Source organism: Centruroides vittatus, unplaced genomic scaffold (genome assembly GCF_030686945.1).
Source record: "Centruroides vittatus isolate TY-2023 unplaced genomic scaffold, ASM3068694v2 contig_796, whole genome shotgun sequence".
In the NCBI taxonomy this organism is placed as follows: Eukaryota; Metazoa; Arthropoda; class Arachnida; order Scorpiones; family Buthidae; genus Centruroides; species Centruroides vittatus.
The window spans coordinates 220,207-242,968 of record NW_027122513.1 but is presented as its reverse complement, the minus strand read 5'-3'; the positions used below and the strand labels follow the sequence as shown (position 1 = coordinate 242,968).

Below are 22,762 nucleotides of genomic sequence, written 5' to 3'. Positions count from 1 at the left end.
AATTTGTATGTTATCGTGTTCATCGAAATCTGCCATAAAAGCGTATTACCTCCATAACTTTGCTATGAAATAGCAAGACATACAAAAGTAATTCGGAAAAGTAAAACATTAAGCAGGTATCATATTTCCAGGAAACAAAAGCCATTTTTATTACTGTATTATAGTAATTTCTATTGTTTATAGATCTGTTATTTATCTTTCAATAGTACACTAACTCTTACTAGTTTTACCGACTACAGGCCTATATACGCTAGACGTATTTTCCTGTTTTAGCTTTATTTATTTATTATTTTATACATAATTAGGAATTGCCAGAAGGAAAATGATATCCACTCCTTTTGACTTTCTGAGATTTTAAATGTTTGAAGTTCTTACAAATGTATGTTGTATTATTATGACATTACTTTATATAACATAAGCTAAAAGAAAATTTGTTTATATAATTTTTATTTAGTAATTTATAAATTATAGAAAAATCCAAACGTTTATGATATAGCGCACACACAAATTTTAGGACTGGTTCAGTTTTAATACTCCTAAAACAATTTTATAGGTAACAATGAAATTATTTAATAGGTTACCAGTCCCTCATTTCTGGGACTGTTATTTGTATCTGATTATGCATTGATGCATTGATATGATATTGTATGATTAGCATTTCGAAGTAAGTTTATTACTTTTGCAACCGTTATGAAATCGATTAAATTAGGATACAGTTTTTGTCGAAAAGAACATTAACCAGCTTAATTATTATTTTCCAAGTAAGAACAAGAAGAATGGTGAAAATTAATGAAGGAAATAATCCAAGGCTAGATCCTACCTGATTTTTTTTAAATCTATGTTACGCTAAAATTCACTCCTTAGTGTTACTTTTTCAAGTCACTTGCAGTATTCTTTTTTTTTTTTTTTTTTTTTTTTTTTTTTTAACTCTTTCCGCCCTGTGGGCACTAAGAGGGCCTCTTTTAGTAGGCCCATTATGGGTTCGGCCAGGCCCACAATGGGGCGACCGGGTGGTGAGGGACGGGGCCCGACATATCTGAACGGATCACCCCCCGAAAAATTCCTGGGGTTTATTCGACCCGTTCGGATTCGATCCCGGGTCCCCCAGAGCGGTAGGCTGCCACCTTCACCGCTCGGCCATCCGGCCGTCTAACACTTGCAGTATTCACATTACAATGACAAGGAAAGTAAAAGATAGTGTAACTGCAGAATTTCTGCGTGGACACGAGATAGCACTATGGCAATCAGTGGCGTGCCGTGACATTTGATGATAGGGAAGCTGTGTTTCTGTAAGAAGCCGACCTACAGGGGCAATCAACTAATTGCGCGTCAGGGCCCTTTCGTATTCGTTTGTTCGATAAGCCAGTAAAAACCGTACACTTCTTTAAATGTATTTTTAATAGATTATCTGACGTACTTAATAAATAAGAAAGTTCAATATAATTACCTCCGTTATTAGATTCAATAAATTTAATATGTCCTCTAAATGCCAATTCTTGCTTTGAGAAAAAACATATAACATCTATTAATTTATTTATACCTATTAATCGTAATTATCTCGTTATAATTTTCAATATTTATTTTATATTGTCTACCAATGTTAAATTTTATTCCTCTTTGATTTCCAAATTGCTTCAATTTTACGAAAGAATCGTCATTCGTCATAAATTTTATCGTCGAAATGTCGAAACTTTTTGTTGACGTATTTATATTTAATTTAGGCATCAGTCTTTCTCTTTTAATAATGTTTTCGTTTTCATTATATGGTCTTGAGCCAAAACTTTTTTAAAATAAATTTTTGAATCACTAGCCACGATATAAGGGCTAAAATTAAAATGATCAGAAAAACTTACTTGGGATAACAAAATGTGTGATGAATATACATACCTAGTACAAAAAATTCTTCAATTGTATGAATATACTTTTAATGAAACTTATAATTAAATATAACTTTGTGAAGAAACGTACATAAAAATAACAAAATATTCTTTACTTTTTAAATCTTAAAACAATCCACTTAGTGAAATACTGTAGCTCCCTACGAGTGGCTAATGAATGGAATCAGAGACGGTCCAGGTAGGTGTGTGCGTGCCAAATTTCGAGGGTGCCGATACCGGTCAATGTGAAATGATCTTTTGTCACATCACTAGTATATCTCAAAGGACACGACAGGGCTGTTGTAAATTTTAAACATTTCTCACCATAGCTGTAAAAATCTAAATATGTTAAACTTAACAGATTGTCCGTCGTTCGTTTTCTAATTCGTTTTAGGACCAAGTGTTCACGGAAATTTCCAAAATTTACAACTTTTCGGTCACTCTCATTGAACTGGAAAAATTTCTGTCTTTATTACATCTATTATGAAGAGAACAGACCCCACTGTACTCGGCTAGAGATTGGTTTGGTTAAGCTTCTGTTTAAGTAAAATTTCGGCTCTTTAATCAGGGTTTTATATATGTTTCTAATTCCCTAATCGCTTAATTATTTAACTATTTCTTAAGTAGAAATAAGTCGAAACCGGTTACTTTGTACTCGAATATCTGTAGTCTTGGGAAAGAAGTGAAAAGAAATTTTTATGACAACCGATACATAAATCGTAAATTTAAGGAAAATAAATTCTAGAGCTTTTTTTGTACCATTGTACGTGTTATTCATTAAATTTGGTTGTAAATGATGCTGCCAAAGTAACAGTTAATTTTTTAACACTGTACTAGAATTGTACACGTTTTTCCTGCATCCCCTTACAGATGGGACATACTAAATCGTAATATCACCAGTTTAACATTGAAATCCGTAAGTAATATAAGATGGGAGAGCAGAATAAACGCAGAATAAATATATCAAATATTTTAATGGATTTTTTTAAACTCCTGTCAACTATACAGAACTATCATAAAAACATTCCAGTAAATTCCTATCGGTTGGGTTAAGTTATAAATCTAGTCTAGGGTGGGCAACCGTTTTTATAACATGGGCCAGAATAAATTTTACGTTATTTCCGCGGGCCGTAGTAGTTAATTGACGCCTTCTTGTGACTTGTAATTTTTTAGTCTGCAAATATGAAATAAATAAATAAAAAGTTAATCACTACGTTTATTTCGCTTATCGTTTTCGAAAATTACAAAGATTTGGAAAAATAACTATTAATTAGTTATTTTTCCAATTTAATAATCTATTAAAGATCTCGCGGGCCGGATAGAAACTTTTCGCGAGCCGTAGCTGGCCCGCGGGCCGGGGGTTGCCCGCCGTTGATCTAGTCTACTCATGATTCACATAATCGGGCGAGGGCGGCCGAATATCTAGCAGGCAGGCGGCTAACAGCCCACAACCGGTCCGGGATATAAAATTAGATGCTTTATGCGTGTGTCGCTTCTACCAGCTAAACCGTGACGTTGTGCTCTGTAAACCGCATGTGACAATGCCTATATAATCTGGCTGATTGGAAACTGATCCGGTTTCGACACTCCTTCCGCTACCGAATTATTCGAATATACAATAGCAATCTTATTGTTTTTTTTTTACATGTAGTATAGAAATTGGTAAAAGATACATAATGCAGTTATAATAAAATATTAATTTTAATTAATGCAAAGTACGTTAAAATTTAAAAATTTATATTTTATAAAATACAAGGGAAGGTCATTGGAAGGTGGAATCGGCGCTTCCATCGCTTCCAATGACGGCACGCCACTGATGGCAATGCCAATTAAGTTCATAGATAAAATTTAAGTGTTCAGAGTGAACATTTCTTTTATGGAAAAAGTTACTCAGCGTTGAGACCTGAAAGGTCAATTTTAGATCGATTGGAAGTTGAAGGGCGAGATTACCTATAAATCCGGCACCCTCCCAACATGAAAATTCACCAGGGGATATCATCACGAATTTAATCCAGCAAACTCCATACGATGCAGAACCTTACAGGACAGCCACCCCATCCGCAGTCGAAGCCCCGGAGAACACCAGCACTTGTAAACGCGTAATCGCCGCCCGAATTCTATTCTGGGTTCCTCACAGCAGCACAAATCGAAACATTCCTGATATTCGCGATACAAATGACTTTTTTCTAATGACATTATTAGCAATTAACTAATTAAGCTATTTAGGCGTCTGGCCTCTAATATAAGTGTTCTATTCTCAGATAGTGTTCAGTCATTTGTGGATTCATCAAGAAGGATGAGGAATCCTTATATTTTTGAAAAAAAATAGCCAATAAAGAAACCGTTTTGCACTGGCGATAGTTCTTCTGTAACAATCGCATTTGATTTTCTCAGTAATTATTTAAATTATGGTTTTATTGAATTAGCTGCAGACAATTACACTAATATTTGATATTATCCTCTTTGTGAGCATTGATAGGATCGTTTAATCATACCTATCAAAAACCTACAACGAGGCTGATGGGTGAAGAACGGAACCCAACATATCCGGGATAGTCTGAGATAATCCCGAAAAATTTCTGGTTTTTTCACCGCCCGAATTCGGTTCTCCAGAGCGGTAGGCTGATGCTTTAAATCAACCGCCTTGGTCAGCCATTCATCAATGTTTGATATTTAAAATTTTCACTTTCTTGGTGTGGTTATGGTTATTCTCTTATGAAGTTCAAATTCTGAGTATTGAAAAATGGAAGAAGTTCCGAACAATAGAAAATTTTTAAAAAAATAGTTTATTTTAAAGTCAAATATTAATAGATCTATAAAATTTTAAATAGACAACAATGGTTTTCTGTTAAATTTTTATATAAATTTTTCCACTATTCCGATGTAATTTCTAATAGAGCCATTAAATGCAATAATAATCGGAAATTGTTTTAATCATTTTATAATTGTTTAAATTTTTATTTCTTCATCGAGACATTTTTTTTTCATTTCTCTTAATGGAATGTGACCACCAGAAAAATTTTCACTTTACAATTATCCTTAATACAATAACTGCAACTAAAATAGTAATAATATTTTCATTAATTGTTAATTAATTTATAGAATATGGTAATTGTTTTTATAATACAATAACTTTTTTAACTCTCTGCCCTGTGGGCACTGAGGGCCTGTTTTAGCAAGCCCACTATGGGTTCGGCCAGGCTCACAATAGGACGGCCGGGTGGTGAGGGACGGGGCTTAACATATCCGGACGGAACCTCCCAAAAAGATTCGTGGGAATTTTTAGATTCGTCCGGATTCTATCCCGGATCCCCCCGAATGGTAGGTTGTCACCTTGACCACTAGGCCATTCGCCCGTGAAAAACGCTATCTGTTGGGTGTCTAAGTCGTCTCACGCTCTTGCGTTGTTTGTATGTTTTCAGTGCTTTTATTTTTCGCTTTTTTGGGTGTGTTTGGTTATATATACATTATCGTGTTGTTCGTCAATTTTTAACAATTTCTTCATGCAATCTTTCTTCGTCGACAGTTTTTGGTCGATCCCTACGTTCTGTATCGTAATGTTCAAAATTTCCGGAACGGAACTTTTTAAACCACATTTGACACGTTCGAAATTTAGGAGCATCCCCTTACACATTACAATTTTTGTTTTACTATTTGTGAAGTGTTACATCCTTTCGAAAGTTATAAGGCGTAATATGCCTGATATGCTTTTTATTCGACATTACAACTTGATTTTATTCAAACAAAATGAAGTACAGAATTTAAAGTAAGATTCTAAACAAAGGATAAATCTCGCATTATTTACATGTTAAATTTCACAACTGTTATAAATAAATCACATATCTATATTAAGATGTGGAAGTCCATGATGTGCAACCAATAAATGCAGTTTCCATTTTATTATACAGTATTTAGGTATTTTATTTTATAGTTTTCGTGTTTTAATTTATTAATAAATAAGGAATTTAATTGTGTTTATGTGTATTTGATGTTTTAAGTTTATCGAAATTGGTATTGTTCAGGAATGAATTAATTCGCTTTCCATTATTTCTAATGGGAAAAATTGATTCGGAGTTCCAACGACCTCCTGGTTCGAAGTACGAGGCACCACTGTAAATATTTTTAAATGAAATCCCACTAAAATATATAACGCATTGAAACAATTTAAATATTATTACTTGTGTAGTATAGAGAGACAAAGACGTTACCTTAACAAAAGGTTTTATTCGTGTCTAAAACGCACAACTGTTACAAATTCAAATGCAGCGAGAAGCGGTGCTGCCAGTCCAAGAGACTAACTACTGTGGAGAGAAGTGTTGCCACACTGTGACACTACTACATTCTCCCCCACTTACATTACGTAATATAGTCCCAGTGGCGTAGCGTGGGTGTCAGCCATCCGGGGCGGAGGAAAATTCGCCGCCCCCTTATTTAGGTATCTCAATTTAAAAGACTAAAATATACAGTAATTCTAAAGAACTTTTCGGCAAGAACAATCATCATTATTGTGTATTGTATAGGTGTATTGTATTATTATTTATTGTGAAATTTTGCCGCTCCCTAAAAGTGCCGCTCCCACTACGCTACGCCACTGTATAGTCCTTCAAATAACTGGGCTGAAGCTTAGTTCACACTGAGCGAATAGCCAAAGCGAAAAACGAGTTTTATTCGCTTAGCGAAATTGACCCATACAACCAAAAGAGAAAAGTCACCAATCATTTGCAAGCGAGAGAAAACGTCATCGCGAAAAACAAAATGGCCGCTTCCGGTATTCCGTCGTTAACCACGTTTATTTATCGAGAAAGAAAGATACCTCAAAAAGAAAACGATGCTGGGTAAGAGAAATATTAAAAATCCGTAATTACAACATTTACTCTATTGCGTGAGAAAGTTTCTGTAGCCACCTTGAAAACAACAAATCACGTGACAACTAGCGGGAATACGATTGGTGGCGAAATTTTTTCGCCAGCAAAAAAGCTCGACGGTTCCGAACTTCGAAGCGATTCGCTAAATGGTAAAATTCGCTGGAAACGACGTCATGTCTGACGTGTTATTCGCTTTGTTTTTCGCTTTCGCCAGCGAATCGCACTCAGTGTGAACTAAGCTTGACGGTGCTGCCTTGCAGGATAAGGCGACCCGATTACTTCTGTTGGAGATGAGAAAATATCTTTTTCTTTGACTTGGAAGGGATACGAATCGCTCTCGCAAGGTGGAGGAGGCGTTGCCTGAATATCAGAGCTAGCTTGATCAGGAATCTGGGCTGAAATATTAGGGAAGACTGTGCCATCTTTCGAGGATTCAGGCAAAGGTTTGCCTCGAGGTGCTATGTACCTTAGGGGCACTGTTGATATCTGCCCATTGGGGTTCTGAATGTGAACGTACTTAGCATTAACCTCCAATAACTGGACTTCCTCTACTAGAAGGGCATATTTATTGGCACGGTTATGTGAACATAGTAGGACAGGTCCCGGTGATAGCAACCAAGTGGGAAGGCCAATACCTGTTCCTGTCTTCCGGGGGGTGTCTGAAAAATCTTTCATGAGGGGTAGAATTTGTAGCAATGCATAGGAGAGATCGAACAGCATGTAATACATCACCTAGTACATCTTTCCACTGATCAATACTTCGATAAGATAAGCGGAGAGCCAAGGAAATTGTCTTCCAAATAATACCATTATAATGCTTGATGAGACCATTACCCTGGGGATTATAAGGTGTGGAGAAACTAGAAGCAACATCAATAGAGGTGAGGAAGGAACGAAGTTACGAGAATGCAGCTCCTCTATCTGAATGTATATATGATGGGGCTCCAAAGATTGAAAACAGCTGATGAAGGCACTTAATAACAGTACTACTGCTGATTCTGGGCAGGAGAACACAAATGGAAATCTTGAATATTCATCTGTTATTGTCAGAACGTAATGGTTCCTCGACTTGGAAGGAAGAGGACCTTTAAAGTCAACGTCTAAACATTCAAAGGGAGACGTAGCTTTAATAAGGTGGTTTGAAGGAGCAAGAAATTTTGGTTTTAATTCCACACAAGTAGGACAAGAAGCAGTTAATTTCTTTATTTCCTCCAAAGAAAATGGCAAATTCCTACTACACACCCAATGATAAAAACAAGTTACTCCTGGATGGCAGAGAGAGTTGTGGAGAACAGAAAGGGCACAGCAAATTCTTGATAGAGCATCAGCAACGGTATTTCAACTACCAGGATTGTAAATAATACCAAACTTGTAACATGACAGTTCCAATTTCCACCTTACAATCTTATCATTCTTAATTTTACTATTAGATTTAGAATGAAACATGAAAACTACTGAATGTTGGTCAGTAATTAATGTAAAATGACGTCCAATTAAGAAATGTCTCCACTTCTTTAATGCCTCAACTATAGCATATGCTTCCTTCTCTATGCTAGAGTGTTTTCTCTCACTACCATTCAAGGATCGTGAGAAGAAAGCCACAGGTTTATCTTCCTCAGACAATGTAGCACTGATAGCAAAATTAGAAGCATCTGTTTCAACAACAAAGGGCACATTGTCAATAACAGGAGTACTGAAAACTTTATAAGAGGCTATTTTCTGAATCAAGTCATCAATTCTAGGGAGAGGGAATGCATCCAACTCAGTAAACTTATTAATAGTGCAAGAGTAGTCTATAACTAACCTTTTCTTTGGACCAGGTACAATCACCACCTGAGCCCTCCATGGTGAATTGCTTTCTTCAATTATACCCTCAGTCATCAACTTCTTAATTTCTTCATCAATCCTGATCTGATTTAGAGAACTGCCTAGATTTAGTAATGATAGGCCTTGTGTCTTTAGACAAATGTTTGAAGAGATGGGCCGGTGGCACGTTTGCGAACACTGCAGAATGGATCGACAATGATTTACGAGAGCCACCAAATTTGAAGGATGCATTAATATGCAAAGCTAGGAAATTGAACCCCTAAAATTACATCAGCATATAGACCAGATAAAGCTGACAGCAAACCTTTGGATAAGTATGGCCCTTTAAGTTAATAGAAACTATGCATCGACCCCTCACGGTCAAACTTAAAGCAGTTGTACCTATAGAAACTTGAGCGGAATGTGGAATAATTCAGAGGCAATGACACAATGCAAAATTATAATCTATTAAATTTTCAGAACTGCCAGTATCCACCAGGGCCCGAGCTAAGGTGTTGTTTAGCTGTATATTAACCGTAGCTCTAGACAAAGGGCTGTGAGAAACAGTTGCCAAGGTTTACAGCAGCCATAGTTGGCTTACTCCCTTTGCTTTTATAGACTTTAGAAAAGTGTCCCCTTTTTCTGCATTTGTTGCAATCTTCATTTCTAGCAGGGCATCTGTTGCAAAGGTGCTTCATGTAGCCACAATAAGGACACCTACGTTCAGTAGCAGCCAGCACGTGCAAAAGGGTAAGGCATTAACTTTGGTATTATTTAAATTCTCTTCCGCCAACTCTTTTTCATTGGAGATATGGATAGTGCTTACTGTACTAGTATTACAGACAAAACTTTCAGACTGAACACAGGCAGATTCTAAAGCATGGGCTTGCAATAAGGCATCTAAAAGTTTTAAAGTATGACTTTCCAAAAGACACTGTTGTATCTGAGGCAATAATAATCCTGCAATAAAAGCATCATGTACATATTCACTTTTATACTCTTCCACCGAGACAGAGGTAAATTTGCAGTTCTTGCCTAATGTCCTAAGATTCTGATAGTACTGGTCAATGGACTCACCGGGTTGTTGGTGATGATTAATTAGACAATGAAGAGCAAAAGTTACATTTATAGGCTTCTCATATAAGGCAGTCAAAGTCTTAATGGCATCCCGAAAGCCAGAGCACTGTAAGGGACCAACGAAATTAATAAGAAGACTAAACTTTCTCACATTGTTCATTTCTGTTGATGATACGAAGTTCTTGAATGTTCTGTACCAATGGGACCACTATTGAGAGGAACCACTAATATTTGGATCAACATTAAAACATTCAGGTTTAAGTAGGCTATCCATCTAAGTAGTTATAGACACGAATAAATTGTAGTATAAAGAGACAAAGACGTTATCTTAACAAAAGGTTTTATTTGTGTCTAAAACACACGACTGTTACAAATTCAAATGCAGTGAGAAACAGTGCTGCCAGTCCAAGAGACTAACTACTATGGGGAGAAGTGTTGCCACACTGTGACACTACTACACTTGCATTTTGTTTGTTACATATTATACAAATTTCTTTAATTCCTTTTTCCTATTTCCTTAACCATTTATTCGATAAAGTTGACTAAGGCCTTGCTTTGCATCTTAGATGCATTCCTACAAAACACGATGCAATTGGAAATGATACAAATTGAAATAGAATTTTCCATTGAAAAACCATTGAAATATTGAGATAGGTTCAGAAACAGAATTTTCAAGAAGGAAATGTAATAGTTGTTTCAAAGAACGACAATAAAATTAACTCAGCCATTGATGTGACAAAACTACAAGACAAAAGTTTATTTAGTTCCAGACATATTCATAATAATAGAGGTCAGAAATCCAGTACCATTTCTGGAACTAGAACTGTTGGAACTTATCTGAGTGAGGAACTGTTTCAACAGAATGGTTAGGCTAGATGGTTCCTTGGAACTGTTATGTTCCATTAGAATTGCTTAGTTTGTTGGACTAGACTGTCCTCTTAAATTTTATATATATATAATAGAATGTCTCTCTCTCTGTTCTTGGCTTTTTGGTCAATCTGCTCCAAATTATTCTTGCTTAACTCAGACCCTGAGGAAAATATAGACTACCATGAAACCTGGAACCTTACCCCTTCCCTAATTTCATCTCCTCTTATTAACACCCAAATTCTTTGTCCAATCTGTACAAAAGTTTTCATACTTATTCTCTGTGACTCTGAGGAAAATATACATGTCCATGAAATCTGGACACCCCACTCTTCTCTTGATTTGATCTCCTTGACACCTCATGATAAACATGATAATGGTAGTGTAAATAACTAATTTTGTAATATGGTTTTCATTTTAATGTTTAGTCTTCTTACACCTTACTTTTTAGTCAGGCAATGTCATGCATATCTACTAGTTACTAATAAAACAAATAATTACGAACTCTAATAAAAATTTTTTTCTAATTTTTGGATAATTTGAAGTGAGAGTAGCCTTATATTTCAAAAATTACTAAAATTTTATTACTGCAGAATATCTATTTTCTTGGAATTCTTGCCTGCCCTGCAGTCGTCCTTTTTCCTTTTGTGTTCTAATCTATGATTTACTGATAAGCTATATACACTACAATGGATAAAAAGCAGAGGAGACCTACTGTTGTTAAACATGTAACATGTTTCAAATTCCCACTGCATCATGTCATGTGCTAGGTTTCAGGTGCTAGTGATTATCTGTAATTGTTTAATGTAGGCCTACTGTTCTGTTCCTTACTATACAGCAGTTTGGAATAGTGTTGTACTGTAGTTTAGTTTCATTTTTTTTTACTGTATTGTATCATGTCAAATCATAGATTATACAATAATTCTTAACTTTGAAGAGAAAAGTCAAGGTAATCAACACTGGAGCATAAAAACGAATAAAAAGAAAGTGTAATAGCATCTTATTGCCACTAATCAGTGCCCTTTGTTGTCAGGTGTTTCTAATGATTCTGAAGATGGTTACAAAATCATGACACAACACAGCAGACATCAAAATTAGCATGATATTCTTGCAATTCACATCTTTTAAACATTTCTCTCACCCAACATCATTTTCTTTTTTAACAAATATGCAACAGTGGTTAAAAGCAATGTGGAAAGTGTTTTGTTTTTACTGACGATTTTTTTCTCTAGTTTATAAATGATTAGTTGCTCAAAATTTGCAATCACTTTTGCAGTCTAGACCTGTTTTGCTTTTGTGTTTTGCTTTTCACTCAGTGTTAAGTTTAACAAGAAAATGTGACAACGAAGTAAGTACACTGTATCTGTATTACTTAATAATTATCAATAAAATTGGTTAATTTGAATTTTGGGTAATTCCAATTATTTTGCACTCTCCTTGAACTTTGAATTAACCAAGTTTGAATGTATATCCTGTCTATCCATTATCAGTTGTATTAAATGGGTTGCTGTTAATTCAACTGAAAAATGCACTTAAAGTATGTCTTGCTATGCCTCATTTTTAAAACCCTTTTTAACTTTCTTTTGTGCCAACAATTGGGTGCCATCTGGTTACACAAACTAAAAAATATAATCAATTTACACCTGACATCGGTCAATTTATTGCTGATCAATCAATAGTAATAAAACAAAAAATTCAACACTATCAATTGAAAAAATGGTGATGAGGTCAACATTTCCAGTTTGCTGAAAAGCTGACCAGAAACAAAAAAGCTAAGATATTTTCAACTTTGCTGTCAGTTGAGATTGTCAAACCAAAAGCAAAAATACTGGAAGTTGTGTCATTTTCAGTTTCAGTTTTTTGTTTCAGATAATGTGAATTCCAAGCCTTAAGTTTTCCTGTAAAAACAAAACTAAAAGTGAGTTTATAGACTGACTGTTAACTAAAAATTAACAGTCATTTTTAAATCTTCACTATTACACAAAAGATTTGTAATTTAGTCTGTATGCCAAGATCACATAGATCCTATCTAAATTTTTGTTGTGTAGAATTCTTCTGTTTTAACTCAGATTGTGAGTTCAGTTAAAGTCAGTCATATTTCGGTCTTACTCCAACAATCAGTTTTATATAACTAGAGCTATTTTTCAGTCAGAAAATGCTGGTATTCCATCAATACTTTTTATGCATAAAAGTATTGATAGCTGGTATATAGTATCAACAGTTGCTCAGTATATTCTATATGTTCAGGTAATAAGACTGTTGACTGGTACTATAAAAATGAATAAAATGAACTGGGCTCACTCTATTGGCCACAGAGAATATTGTAGTCTTACATGTATTGGAAGCTAATGTAAAAGCAAATGAGATGGAAATCCCTCTTTTATTGGAAGTCGTCTTTTGAGGAACAGACAATACCATCTTGTTACATTTTTGTTAAGAAATAATATACAGAGAAATGCTAATGATAATATTTTAAAAGATAAAGGTAAAAATGTGGTTACTAAAAGGACACCATTTAGCAACTGACACTAAATTCAAAACAAGAAATAGGGAAGAAAGTGCAGATTGTAATATACAAAAAATTTGGAAAATACTGTAAGTACTACAATATAACTGTGCAACAGTTATATTGTAGCACTTACTGTATATTTCCACAGATAAGATGATAGTTGAATCATAAAAAAAGGCCCCGAAATCCGAGGTTGTCTTATAGGACAAATACACAAAAAAATTAGATTAAAATTTATATAAATTAAAACCATTATAGAAAAACAGACAAACCGTAATTCTTTACTAGTAGAGAGTAGGATATGTCCACAAAATAGAATAGCCCATATGATGTTTTTGTGAATAGTCAAGGTCATTACCCGAATCAGTGCAAATGTTTGCAACAATTGCAAGGCAGTGCTGCCAGATGTAAGAAAATAAAATTTGTTCATTCGAAAAATTACGAATAGGACATAATTCCATATATGCTATACAGTATTATTATCCAGATGATGATCGTTGATAGTTTGGGGGTTGTCTTACAGGACAGATTTATGCTAAAACTATAAAACTTTGACAAGAATTTATACCTCATCTGAAGGTTGTCTTATCTATGGAAATATATAGTATATTATATTGGCTGACCAGTTCAGGTGAGTGTCTACCACTTTGGAAGACCCAAAATCAAATCAGATGGGTCAAAAAACCCCAGGAATTTTTCACAGGTAGTCCATCTGGATATAACAGCCCTGTCCCTCACCATCTGGCCAACCAAGCTGCTATAATATATATATATTATATTACACACAGTTAAACCCTATTAATACAAAGTTAAAGGGACTTAAAAATTGGCAGTTTGTATTAACCAAACTTGTTAACATTGAAACAACTATCCTCCCTTGTCCACAGGACAACAAATCTACTTCGAAAAAACTAACAACATAATATCATTTGACTGTATTTATAACAGCATACTGTATGTATTTATGAAAAATTTTTCTTTATAAATACATATCAATACAATACTACTATTTTGCTTAAATACTATTTTTTTTTAATTTTTGTTACACTTTTCCTAAAAACAGAACTTATTTATTTACCATTTATGCACACTAGCAGTAATTTATTTAGAAAAACAGCACTGAATATAGGCACTGGACACTTCCAGAAATGTAGATAATCTCAAAATATTTCAAAAAACATAAAAGGAATGATATTTAAATATATCTTACTTCACAAATATAAATATCTGTAATGATCAATAGGGTGTTTCCCATGCCAAATATTGTATTCTAAATTGAAGAAAAACGCTGAGATCGGCGTTATACTTAGTATGTCCTTATGTCCTTTTTCCGCAAGCACTTTCGACGCACTTATGGACGTCGTCATCAGGCGAAAACAAAACTTAGTGAAACAATTGAACAGAAAATAATCTGACAAAACATATGACAATGGAAAATACATCAGATTTATTTAATTTACATGTTTTTGTAAATAAACCATATTATATCCATATGCCAGACATCTCGAAGGTACTTCTCATCACAAACTACCCATTTGTTGTAAAATACGTTTTAGGATATATTTATAATTAACACATTTAAAGGTTTCCCAAATCCCTATCCTTACACCAAACATTTCTTAAAAATTCCAATATGGTATATGAATACAATATAGTTTATTTACAAAACATTTAAATTTAATTAAAAGTATGATGTATTTTTGATTGTCATGCTACAAGGTATTCCAAGATGTAATGCTGACCGAAAAGGGGCTAAGGCCGCGACTCCACTAGCCGTAAAAGGGCCGTAAAACCCCTCACCGTAAAAGCTTTTAATCACGTGACCATGATATTTTACGCCTGAGCAGGTCGTAAAATATCACGGTCACGTGATTAAAAGCTTTTACGGTGAGGGGTTTTACGGCCCTTTTACGGCTAGTGGAGTCGCGGCCTAAGGCCTGAAATGCATCTCAGCAAATAAGAAATTCCCAAATAAAAGTTGTTGATAAAATTGCCAAGTGTCTGTATATGCACCTAATAGTGATAACGAATTAATCAAAGAAAAGAAGACACGGTTTCGAATTATACAATACAAACTTTTGTTAAAAAATTTTGATAAAAATGTGATCTTTATGACAAAAATAATCTCAGTAATATTTCCTATTCCTGATCCTATTTCTAATGTCATATTATCTTGAATAAAAAAAAATTTAAATCTTGTTTTATATAGTTTTAAATTTTAAAACAATAATGTAAAAAGCTTTAAAAATATATTTATGGTCATATTCAACTCATAGAGAGTTAAATGTATTATAAAATGCACTTTTCAAAGTCAGGACATATTTATCCCATCATAAAGGTGAATGTGGCTATCACATAATTTTTAAGAAAATAATGATTGCATGATTTAAAAATGAAAACTTTTTTTAACACTTTCTGCCCTGTGGGCACTAAGAGGCCCTCTTTTTAGCAGGCCTATTATGGGTTTGGCCAGGCCCACAATGGAGCAGCTGGGTGGTGAGGGACGGGGCCCAACATATCTGGACGGACCACCCCCCGAAAAATTCCTGGGGATTTTTCAACCCATTCGGATTTGATCCCGGGTCACCAGAGCTGCCATCTTAACTACTCAGCCATCCGGCCGTCACTAAAATAATAGTGTCAATATTTAGTTCTCATTGTTGATTCAGAAGAATTTTTCATAGCAGCTTGCACTTGTTCTAGTTTTTAGACTCATTCCACTCTGTGAGCACTAATAGGTTCTTTTTCAGCTCATGGGTTTGGCTAGACCCACAATGGGGCAGCCAGCTAGTGAGGGATGGTACACAAAATTCTGGAATAGACTAATCTAGGGTTGCCAATTTTCTTGTACAAAAAATAACATTGCACAGACATTGCATAACAGAATACATTTATAACAAAATAATTTGTATTAAATATTCGTTGAATTGTAAATTATAAAATGTTAAATAGACAATAAATACTGTTTTAAACTCAATGCTAGAATTACCAAGTTTTACAAAATGCCACTCTGAATCTCTGAATTTTGTTTTTGTCTGACTGTGATTAATGTAGTGTCTTTAGTGTCTGATACTCTAGTGCAGTGATTCTCAACCACTGTGCCTTGGCACTTTAATGTGCCTCCACTGTGGATATCCATACATAAGTGACATCAAACAAGTAGTTTAATCAGTTCTACCTTCTTAGAGCTCGTTTGGAAATTGTAACCAGTGTTACCGGTAACTGTCGGCAGTTACCAAGGCGTTTAGAAAATGGGACCTAAATAACCAACTGCATTTAAAAATCACTGTTTTGAGGTCACCGGTTGTCCTAAAGTACTTATCGAAGTAACCATGTATGCCGCCAAATTTTTAAATTATTAAAAAAGTACTGCGACAAAAAAAGGTTGAAAATCACTGCTCTAGTGAGTGAAAAATGACAAAACTGTTACTTTAGAATAAGAAAATAAAATATTGGAATGTCATCTGTTGGTAATATTTCAGAGATAAAGTTAAACAAAAACAAACAATTAAAATTGTACTCAAAAAAAAGAGAAGACATGAGGATAATACAATTTAATGGAGGATGATTGGCAACCCTAGACTACTTCCTCAAAAATTCATAAGGTTTTTCAATCACCTGGATTCAGTTCCATGGTAGAGTGGAGAGGATCCAGAGTTGTAGGATGATGCCTTAACCACCTTGGCTTCTGCTTTACTGTAAACAGAAATTTTTAAAATATAAATTGACAGAATTTGCAAGCTTTTGAATTCTTTATTCATTCTTATTTTCTTACATTTTTATCTTTCAAAATTTATAATTTGAATATCTAACTCAAAGATGAAAAACTTTTGTTATATTTTTAATCTGTGACAGTTCAGTCTTATTCATCTAAAAAATAGGCTAGATATTTTGAAAAAAATCATGGATTATTTGAAGTGTTATTGCTGATTATAAATGACAGTTTGATGATGAAAGAATATGATATACAGAATTTGTTATAAAGTTAGGATTTGAAATTATCTTATCAACTATTAATAATTAATAACTAAAAAATTTTGATTAAAATTGGGTTAAATATATTATATTAATGGTGCATGAATTGTTCCCTCATTCAAGGTATTAAATATCCAATTTATCTCATATTTATATACTTTAAATTAAAAATTTTATGCATGCATATGTTACTTTAATAACTACTGGAAAATACTATAAAATGAATTTAAATTAAATTAATAATGATGTAAATCTAATCAGTTTATTTTATGTAGGCTTGTTACTCACTCTCAGAGATAGGAGCTCAACAATTTGATGCTTATGGTAAAATCTTTACTGTAAAACTGCAGTACATATTTTATCGAGAAAGAGTAGGAGTACGACCTGGTCAGATAAGCAAGGTGATGCAAGGACATATTACAAGTGTTGGGCAGATAGCCAAACTTGGTCTTCCATTGGAACATGCACCTCAAGTTTCTCAATTATTGAAATTGGGAACTCAGTGCTATTCAGATATCAAGACATTTGTTCAGGTATAATATTTTATAATTTATATTAATTGTTGAAAATAGAATATATCTGTAAAATAATAATATATTAATATTTTACTTGTATTGTTTCATTAGTAAAATAAAGTAATTTTTAATTTTTTTTTTTTACATTTTAAACATCATAATTTAATAGTTTAATATTTTAAAAATCCTATAGACTTTGAGATTTAAAATACTTTAAAATAGCATTTTAAGATCAGAGTATTTGTAACAGTAACATTTTCAAAATTTATCACATAACATGCCATTAATGTTAATGAATAAGTGAATCTAAGATATTGTATTAGCTGTCAGATACTTCATATCTTCATATATTTTTAGTTAATTTGATTTCATTCATTTCCAAACTAATAATTACATTAAAAATATTACTCTAAAAAAAGAAATTTATAGCTTAAAATGAAACAAATATCAATTTAAAACAATATAAATAGAATAAAATCAATATTTTAAAAACAAAAACAGAAATTTTAATGAAGAAAGAAAAAGATGTTGAATAATTAAGTAATTCCATGTATAAATTTGAAAATATGTTAACGCTGTTATGAAATATGTACATTTTTGTTACCTTAACACATAACATAAAAAAAACTTATTTTTATTCATTTTTGATGTCATTCATTATTGAAAGTATTCATTTCATTATTTTATTAAAACTTTTGAAATAATTCTAAATTCAAAAGAGTAGCACTAACCAAGTTCTTACAATACCATTCTTTCAAGAGTTTACAGTATAATATTAACATATATTAATCTAGCTTCACATAAACAATTATTAAATTTTACATAATATAAGATTTTGTAAAAATTATAGAATATAATTTAATTTTTTATTTTTAAAGATTGTGGAAGATGCTTTGTTTCATCTTACAATACACAGGGATCGATCTTTAACATATAAAACAGAAGAAGTGCAAGTTACAGTCCAAGATGAATTTTATGTTTATCAAGATAAAACAGGTCACGTGTGCAAACAGTTAGCACGTGTACGAATTTTCTTCCTTGCTTTCATCACAGGTAAAGAAAGAATATTAAATTTTAAATTACATATTATATTTTTATTATTTTAACCTTTTAAACTATTTTTTTTATACTGTACCTCCGTGATTAAAAAGTATTGGGAACGGTTCAATAAAACACAAGATTGAATTTATTCATCAAAATTTATTTTCTCTCCTTCAAAGTAATCCCCTCCCACTGCAAATGCACTTATGCCAACATTTTTTCCAATCCTTGAAACATGCTTTAAAGTTGTTTAAGTGAAATCCGTTTAGGACTTGCAGTGAATTTTGTTTTATGGCATCAATCAACACAAAACAGTGACCATAGAGCCTGCAGAACTGTATTTATTGAATTTTTGCCAAAAGCTCACTAATAACAACAGCATTGTGAGCAAATGCATTATTGTGGTGCAAAATCCATGAGTTTTCTTGCCACAAATCGCCATTTTCTATGAATTGATTCAGACAAACGATGCAAAGCTCCCCAATAATATTTTTTGTTGACAATTTGGCCAGTTGGAAGGAATTCATGATATACGACACCACAACAATCAAAGAAAACAATCAACACAACCTTGATTTTTGACTGACCTAGACATGATCTTGCTTCACCTTTCAAGTGCATTATGATTGCCTTTCAGCCATTCATGATTGTTGAGCTATTTCAGTGACAAAAATGTAAATCCATGTTTCGTCATCTGTGATGATGTGTTTTAAGAATGATTTGCCTTGAGAAAGCATTTCCTTGGCCGCTTGAATATGACATTGTTTTTGAAAAAATTCAATGTTTTCAGAATGACTCAAGAATCAATGTGCTGCAAACCCAAATGATCTTTTAAAATTGCTTGATAAGATCCAAAAGATAATGTCCCTAATTGTTAAACAACAATCATTGAGCACCAAGTTTGACTTGAGTGACATGTTGTTCATCAACTGAAGTGGATGGTCTACTAGAGTTAACACATTCTCCACCTTCCTTGAATATCTGTACCACTTGAAAACTTTAATTTTTGATACACCACTGTCACTAAAGGCTTTTTGCAGCATTTATAACATTTTTGTAGCAGTAATTTCATTGCAAAAACAAAATTTAATGCATGTTCTTTGCTCAATTGTACTTGATATTTTGAAAAAATTGCTGGCACAAAAATGCTTTACACACAAAACAAACATTTATTTGCAAACAAAAACAGATGATGACATAAGGATTTCTGTTAGATATTGATGAAAGTCATACTAAATGATGAAAAAATGATGACAGCATCTTCTTCCATGCATGCAGTTTAAATGAACCATTCCCGATACATTTTGATCACAGTACTACCATATTTTACGAACTATAAGACGCATTTTGTTCTTCGAAAAATTGCCTCCAAAATTCAGGTGCATCTTATAGTCCGTAAAATACAGTATATCTAAAATACTATATTGTTATTTTCAGATTCATTATATAATACTTTGAAAATACAATAAAATAATTTATATTATTTATGAAATATTATTCAAAATTTTAAACAGTAACAAATGATTTTACAGAGTTTGTAAATTTTTATTATTTCTATTATTATGATTCTGATATACACAATGTCATTATTTCCTTGTATACATTGTATCAGATATTATGAAATGCTGATTATTAAAATATAATTTTAGTTTCATTAGATGAAGAATTCCTAAGTTTTAAAATCTTGAAAAATTTAGCTTTAATGATTTTCAGCACTTTTTAAAAACCTTGTGAAATTTCTTGATTTTCATAATAAAACAACTCCAAAATTCCTTAAATAATGACAAAAAGTTGCTTTATTGGAACTCAATTGAATTATAATTTCTCAGCATTCTTCTTTATTATCCATTCTCAATGCCATTCATTTTGTAATCTATTCTCAAACTAAACTATAGAATGCCAAACCTCATTTTTAGTTTCATGAGGCTCTGGAAATGGCCCAGAACCCACTGAATTTGTTAATATTTAATATATTTTTTCATAAAAGGAAAAATAATAATAAAAAAAAAACCTTTTCTCAGAAACATGACAAAGGAAAACTAGACAATGTAAGTCCCAAGATCAACTATCTCTGTTGGGATCAAATGAAATGCTGATTTTGACTCATCCTATGATCTAAGTTGAGATCTTGTTACACTTAGTATTGACTGACCAATCACTTAGAAAGTGAGAATGAAGTACAGCAACCAATTGGAATGGATGATCAGGAACAGAAAATAATAAAAATTCTGAATTTTAAGGATGAGAGAACTTCTCCCTGCAATTTCCCTAAGCTTCACACCTTTCTTGGTTGTGTCTTCAACTTCTCAACTATCTCTCTCAGATTGACATCACCTCCTCTCTGGACCACCATTTCCCCAGGGCCATTGAACAACAGAAGGATCCTTCTCTCTTGGACAGATCCTCTTCTTTAGGACTCTTCCAAGGAAAGACAGAAGACTCAACAGACTTTTTCATCACTTGCAGAGAATACCAGGGGCATTAGTTTCTGTAAGCCTTTTTAGTATAAATAAATTGGAATGATTTTTTTGTAACTGTTGAGTCTGTCTTGGTGTTTGTCACACCCATATATGAATCTTCATCTCTCTTCTATTCTTACTTGAGTGCACAATTCAACAAAAACTCAGAGTTTTTAATTATTTTAAAACATTGTAATTTAGAATTTTTCAAACCCCTCTTTGAGTTTTTTTATGCATTTTCCATGATCTTTTTCTATTTGAGAGCTTTCAGAATTACTAGTAATTTGGCTAATAAACACCATGTGACATTAATTCATTGTGTTAATTATTCCGTTTTTTCTTCAACAAGAAAGGAGGGAACTGAAATAGCAAGAATTTCAAACAATAAATGCTTTTTACATTTTTCTTCATTTAACTGTTATGGAAATGTTTTCTTGTTTTGTTTACCAAAACTTTGACTTCATAAGTTGCAAATTGCTTTTCTTATTTTTAAGTCAAAGGCAATTTATCAGAAAACAGCCTGTTTTATCTTTGATATAGTTGAATGTGCTAATGTTGTAGTTATTGTTTAGTTGTTAGAGTTAGTTTGTAATACCTTATCTATTTCTATCAAGAGCCCAAATAGTTTCCTAATGGTGCATTACCTATACGAGGGTAGTGCCAGACCTGGACTTTATGTGGGCAGTAAGTAACGAAAAATTGTTAATGAATCAAAAATCCAAAATAATTACTATACATAATAACAAAAAAATCTATTTATTCTTCTAAGCCTGAATATGTACAATAATGAAATAAAGTTAGCACAAATTCAAAATGTAATAAAAAAGATATTTTGTCAAATCCAAAGAAACCAATGTATATATATATATATATATATATACATACATACATACATACATACATACATACATACATACATATATATAAATTATAACTATCTTAAAATTATATATATATATATATATATATCCACAAAACCAACAAACAAAAGTATGAAATGGAAATCTATTGAAAATTCACAAGGAAATCTTAAAAATTAACTTTGCTTAACCATCACCAAGAAACTTCTATGTTGTCAATGGAACTTGAAAGCTTTGATTTTCCCTCACTCGATCTTCTTTAGCTCCACCTTGTTCAATCTTGAGCTTCACTGCCTTTTTATAGTGTGGTTGTGGTAATGTTACATGATTACTATTTACATACTTAAGTGGCTAACATTTGTTTAATTCTAGTATTTTGTCTTTAAGTTGTGTCTTTGGCCTTACATTTAATCTTTTATAATTTTTCATCATTCTTCTTTGGTGACAGTTTGGGGTGGGAGATCATTCTTTTAACTTCCTGTGGAAGTCTCCCAAGATGTTGTTTCTGGGTTCAATGATGTAATAGGTTGCTGCCAATAGTCGTCATAGTGTAAGGTGAGTTTAAAATTTAGAATTTTGTCCAGGTGAGGTACAGTTGTCCATACTTAACAAAACAAAATGAAACAAAAATAATCCCTAACAAAATATAACAGGTTAGAATCGACTCCATACAAGTTTGTTTCACTAACTTGTAAGGCATTAACATGTAAGTTATCAGATTAACATATATTTATCCGAAATAGAGTCAATTGCTTAGTAGCCAAACAGAGGATATTTATTATAATTTGTTTGAAAAGTGCTACACAAAGTCAGTTTTGCTATATTTTAATGTATAAACTGTAAATATATGGTATGACAAGACAGACTAATTAACTTTCTTTTTCCTTAAGCATTTTACAAATTTTCTTGTA

The 22,762-nt window shown here is 32.8% G+C and overlaps 1 protein-coding gene across 5 annotated transcripts in view; it reads left to right on the top strand.

The window, feature by feature from the left end:
- Window positions 1-22,762, top strand: part of LOC136981826 (protein stoned-B) — a 96,477-nt gene that overhangs the window by 48,911 nt on the left and 24,804 nt on the right. For all 5 annotated transcript variants that reach the window (XM_067278205.1, XM_067278202.1, XM_067278201.1 and 2 more), the window contains exons 3-4: window positions 17,252-17,509; window positions 18,370-18,544. In XM_067278205.1, the coding sequence (XP_067134306.1) occupies window positions 17,252-17,509; window positions 18,370-18,544 (433 nt within the window). The remainder of the gene's footprint in view (window positions 1-17,251; window positions 17,510-18,369; window positions 18,545-22,762) is intronic.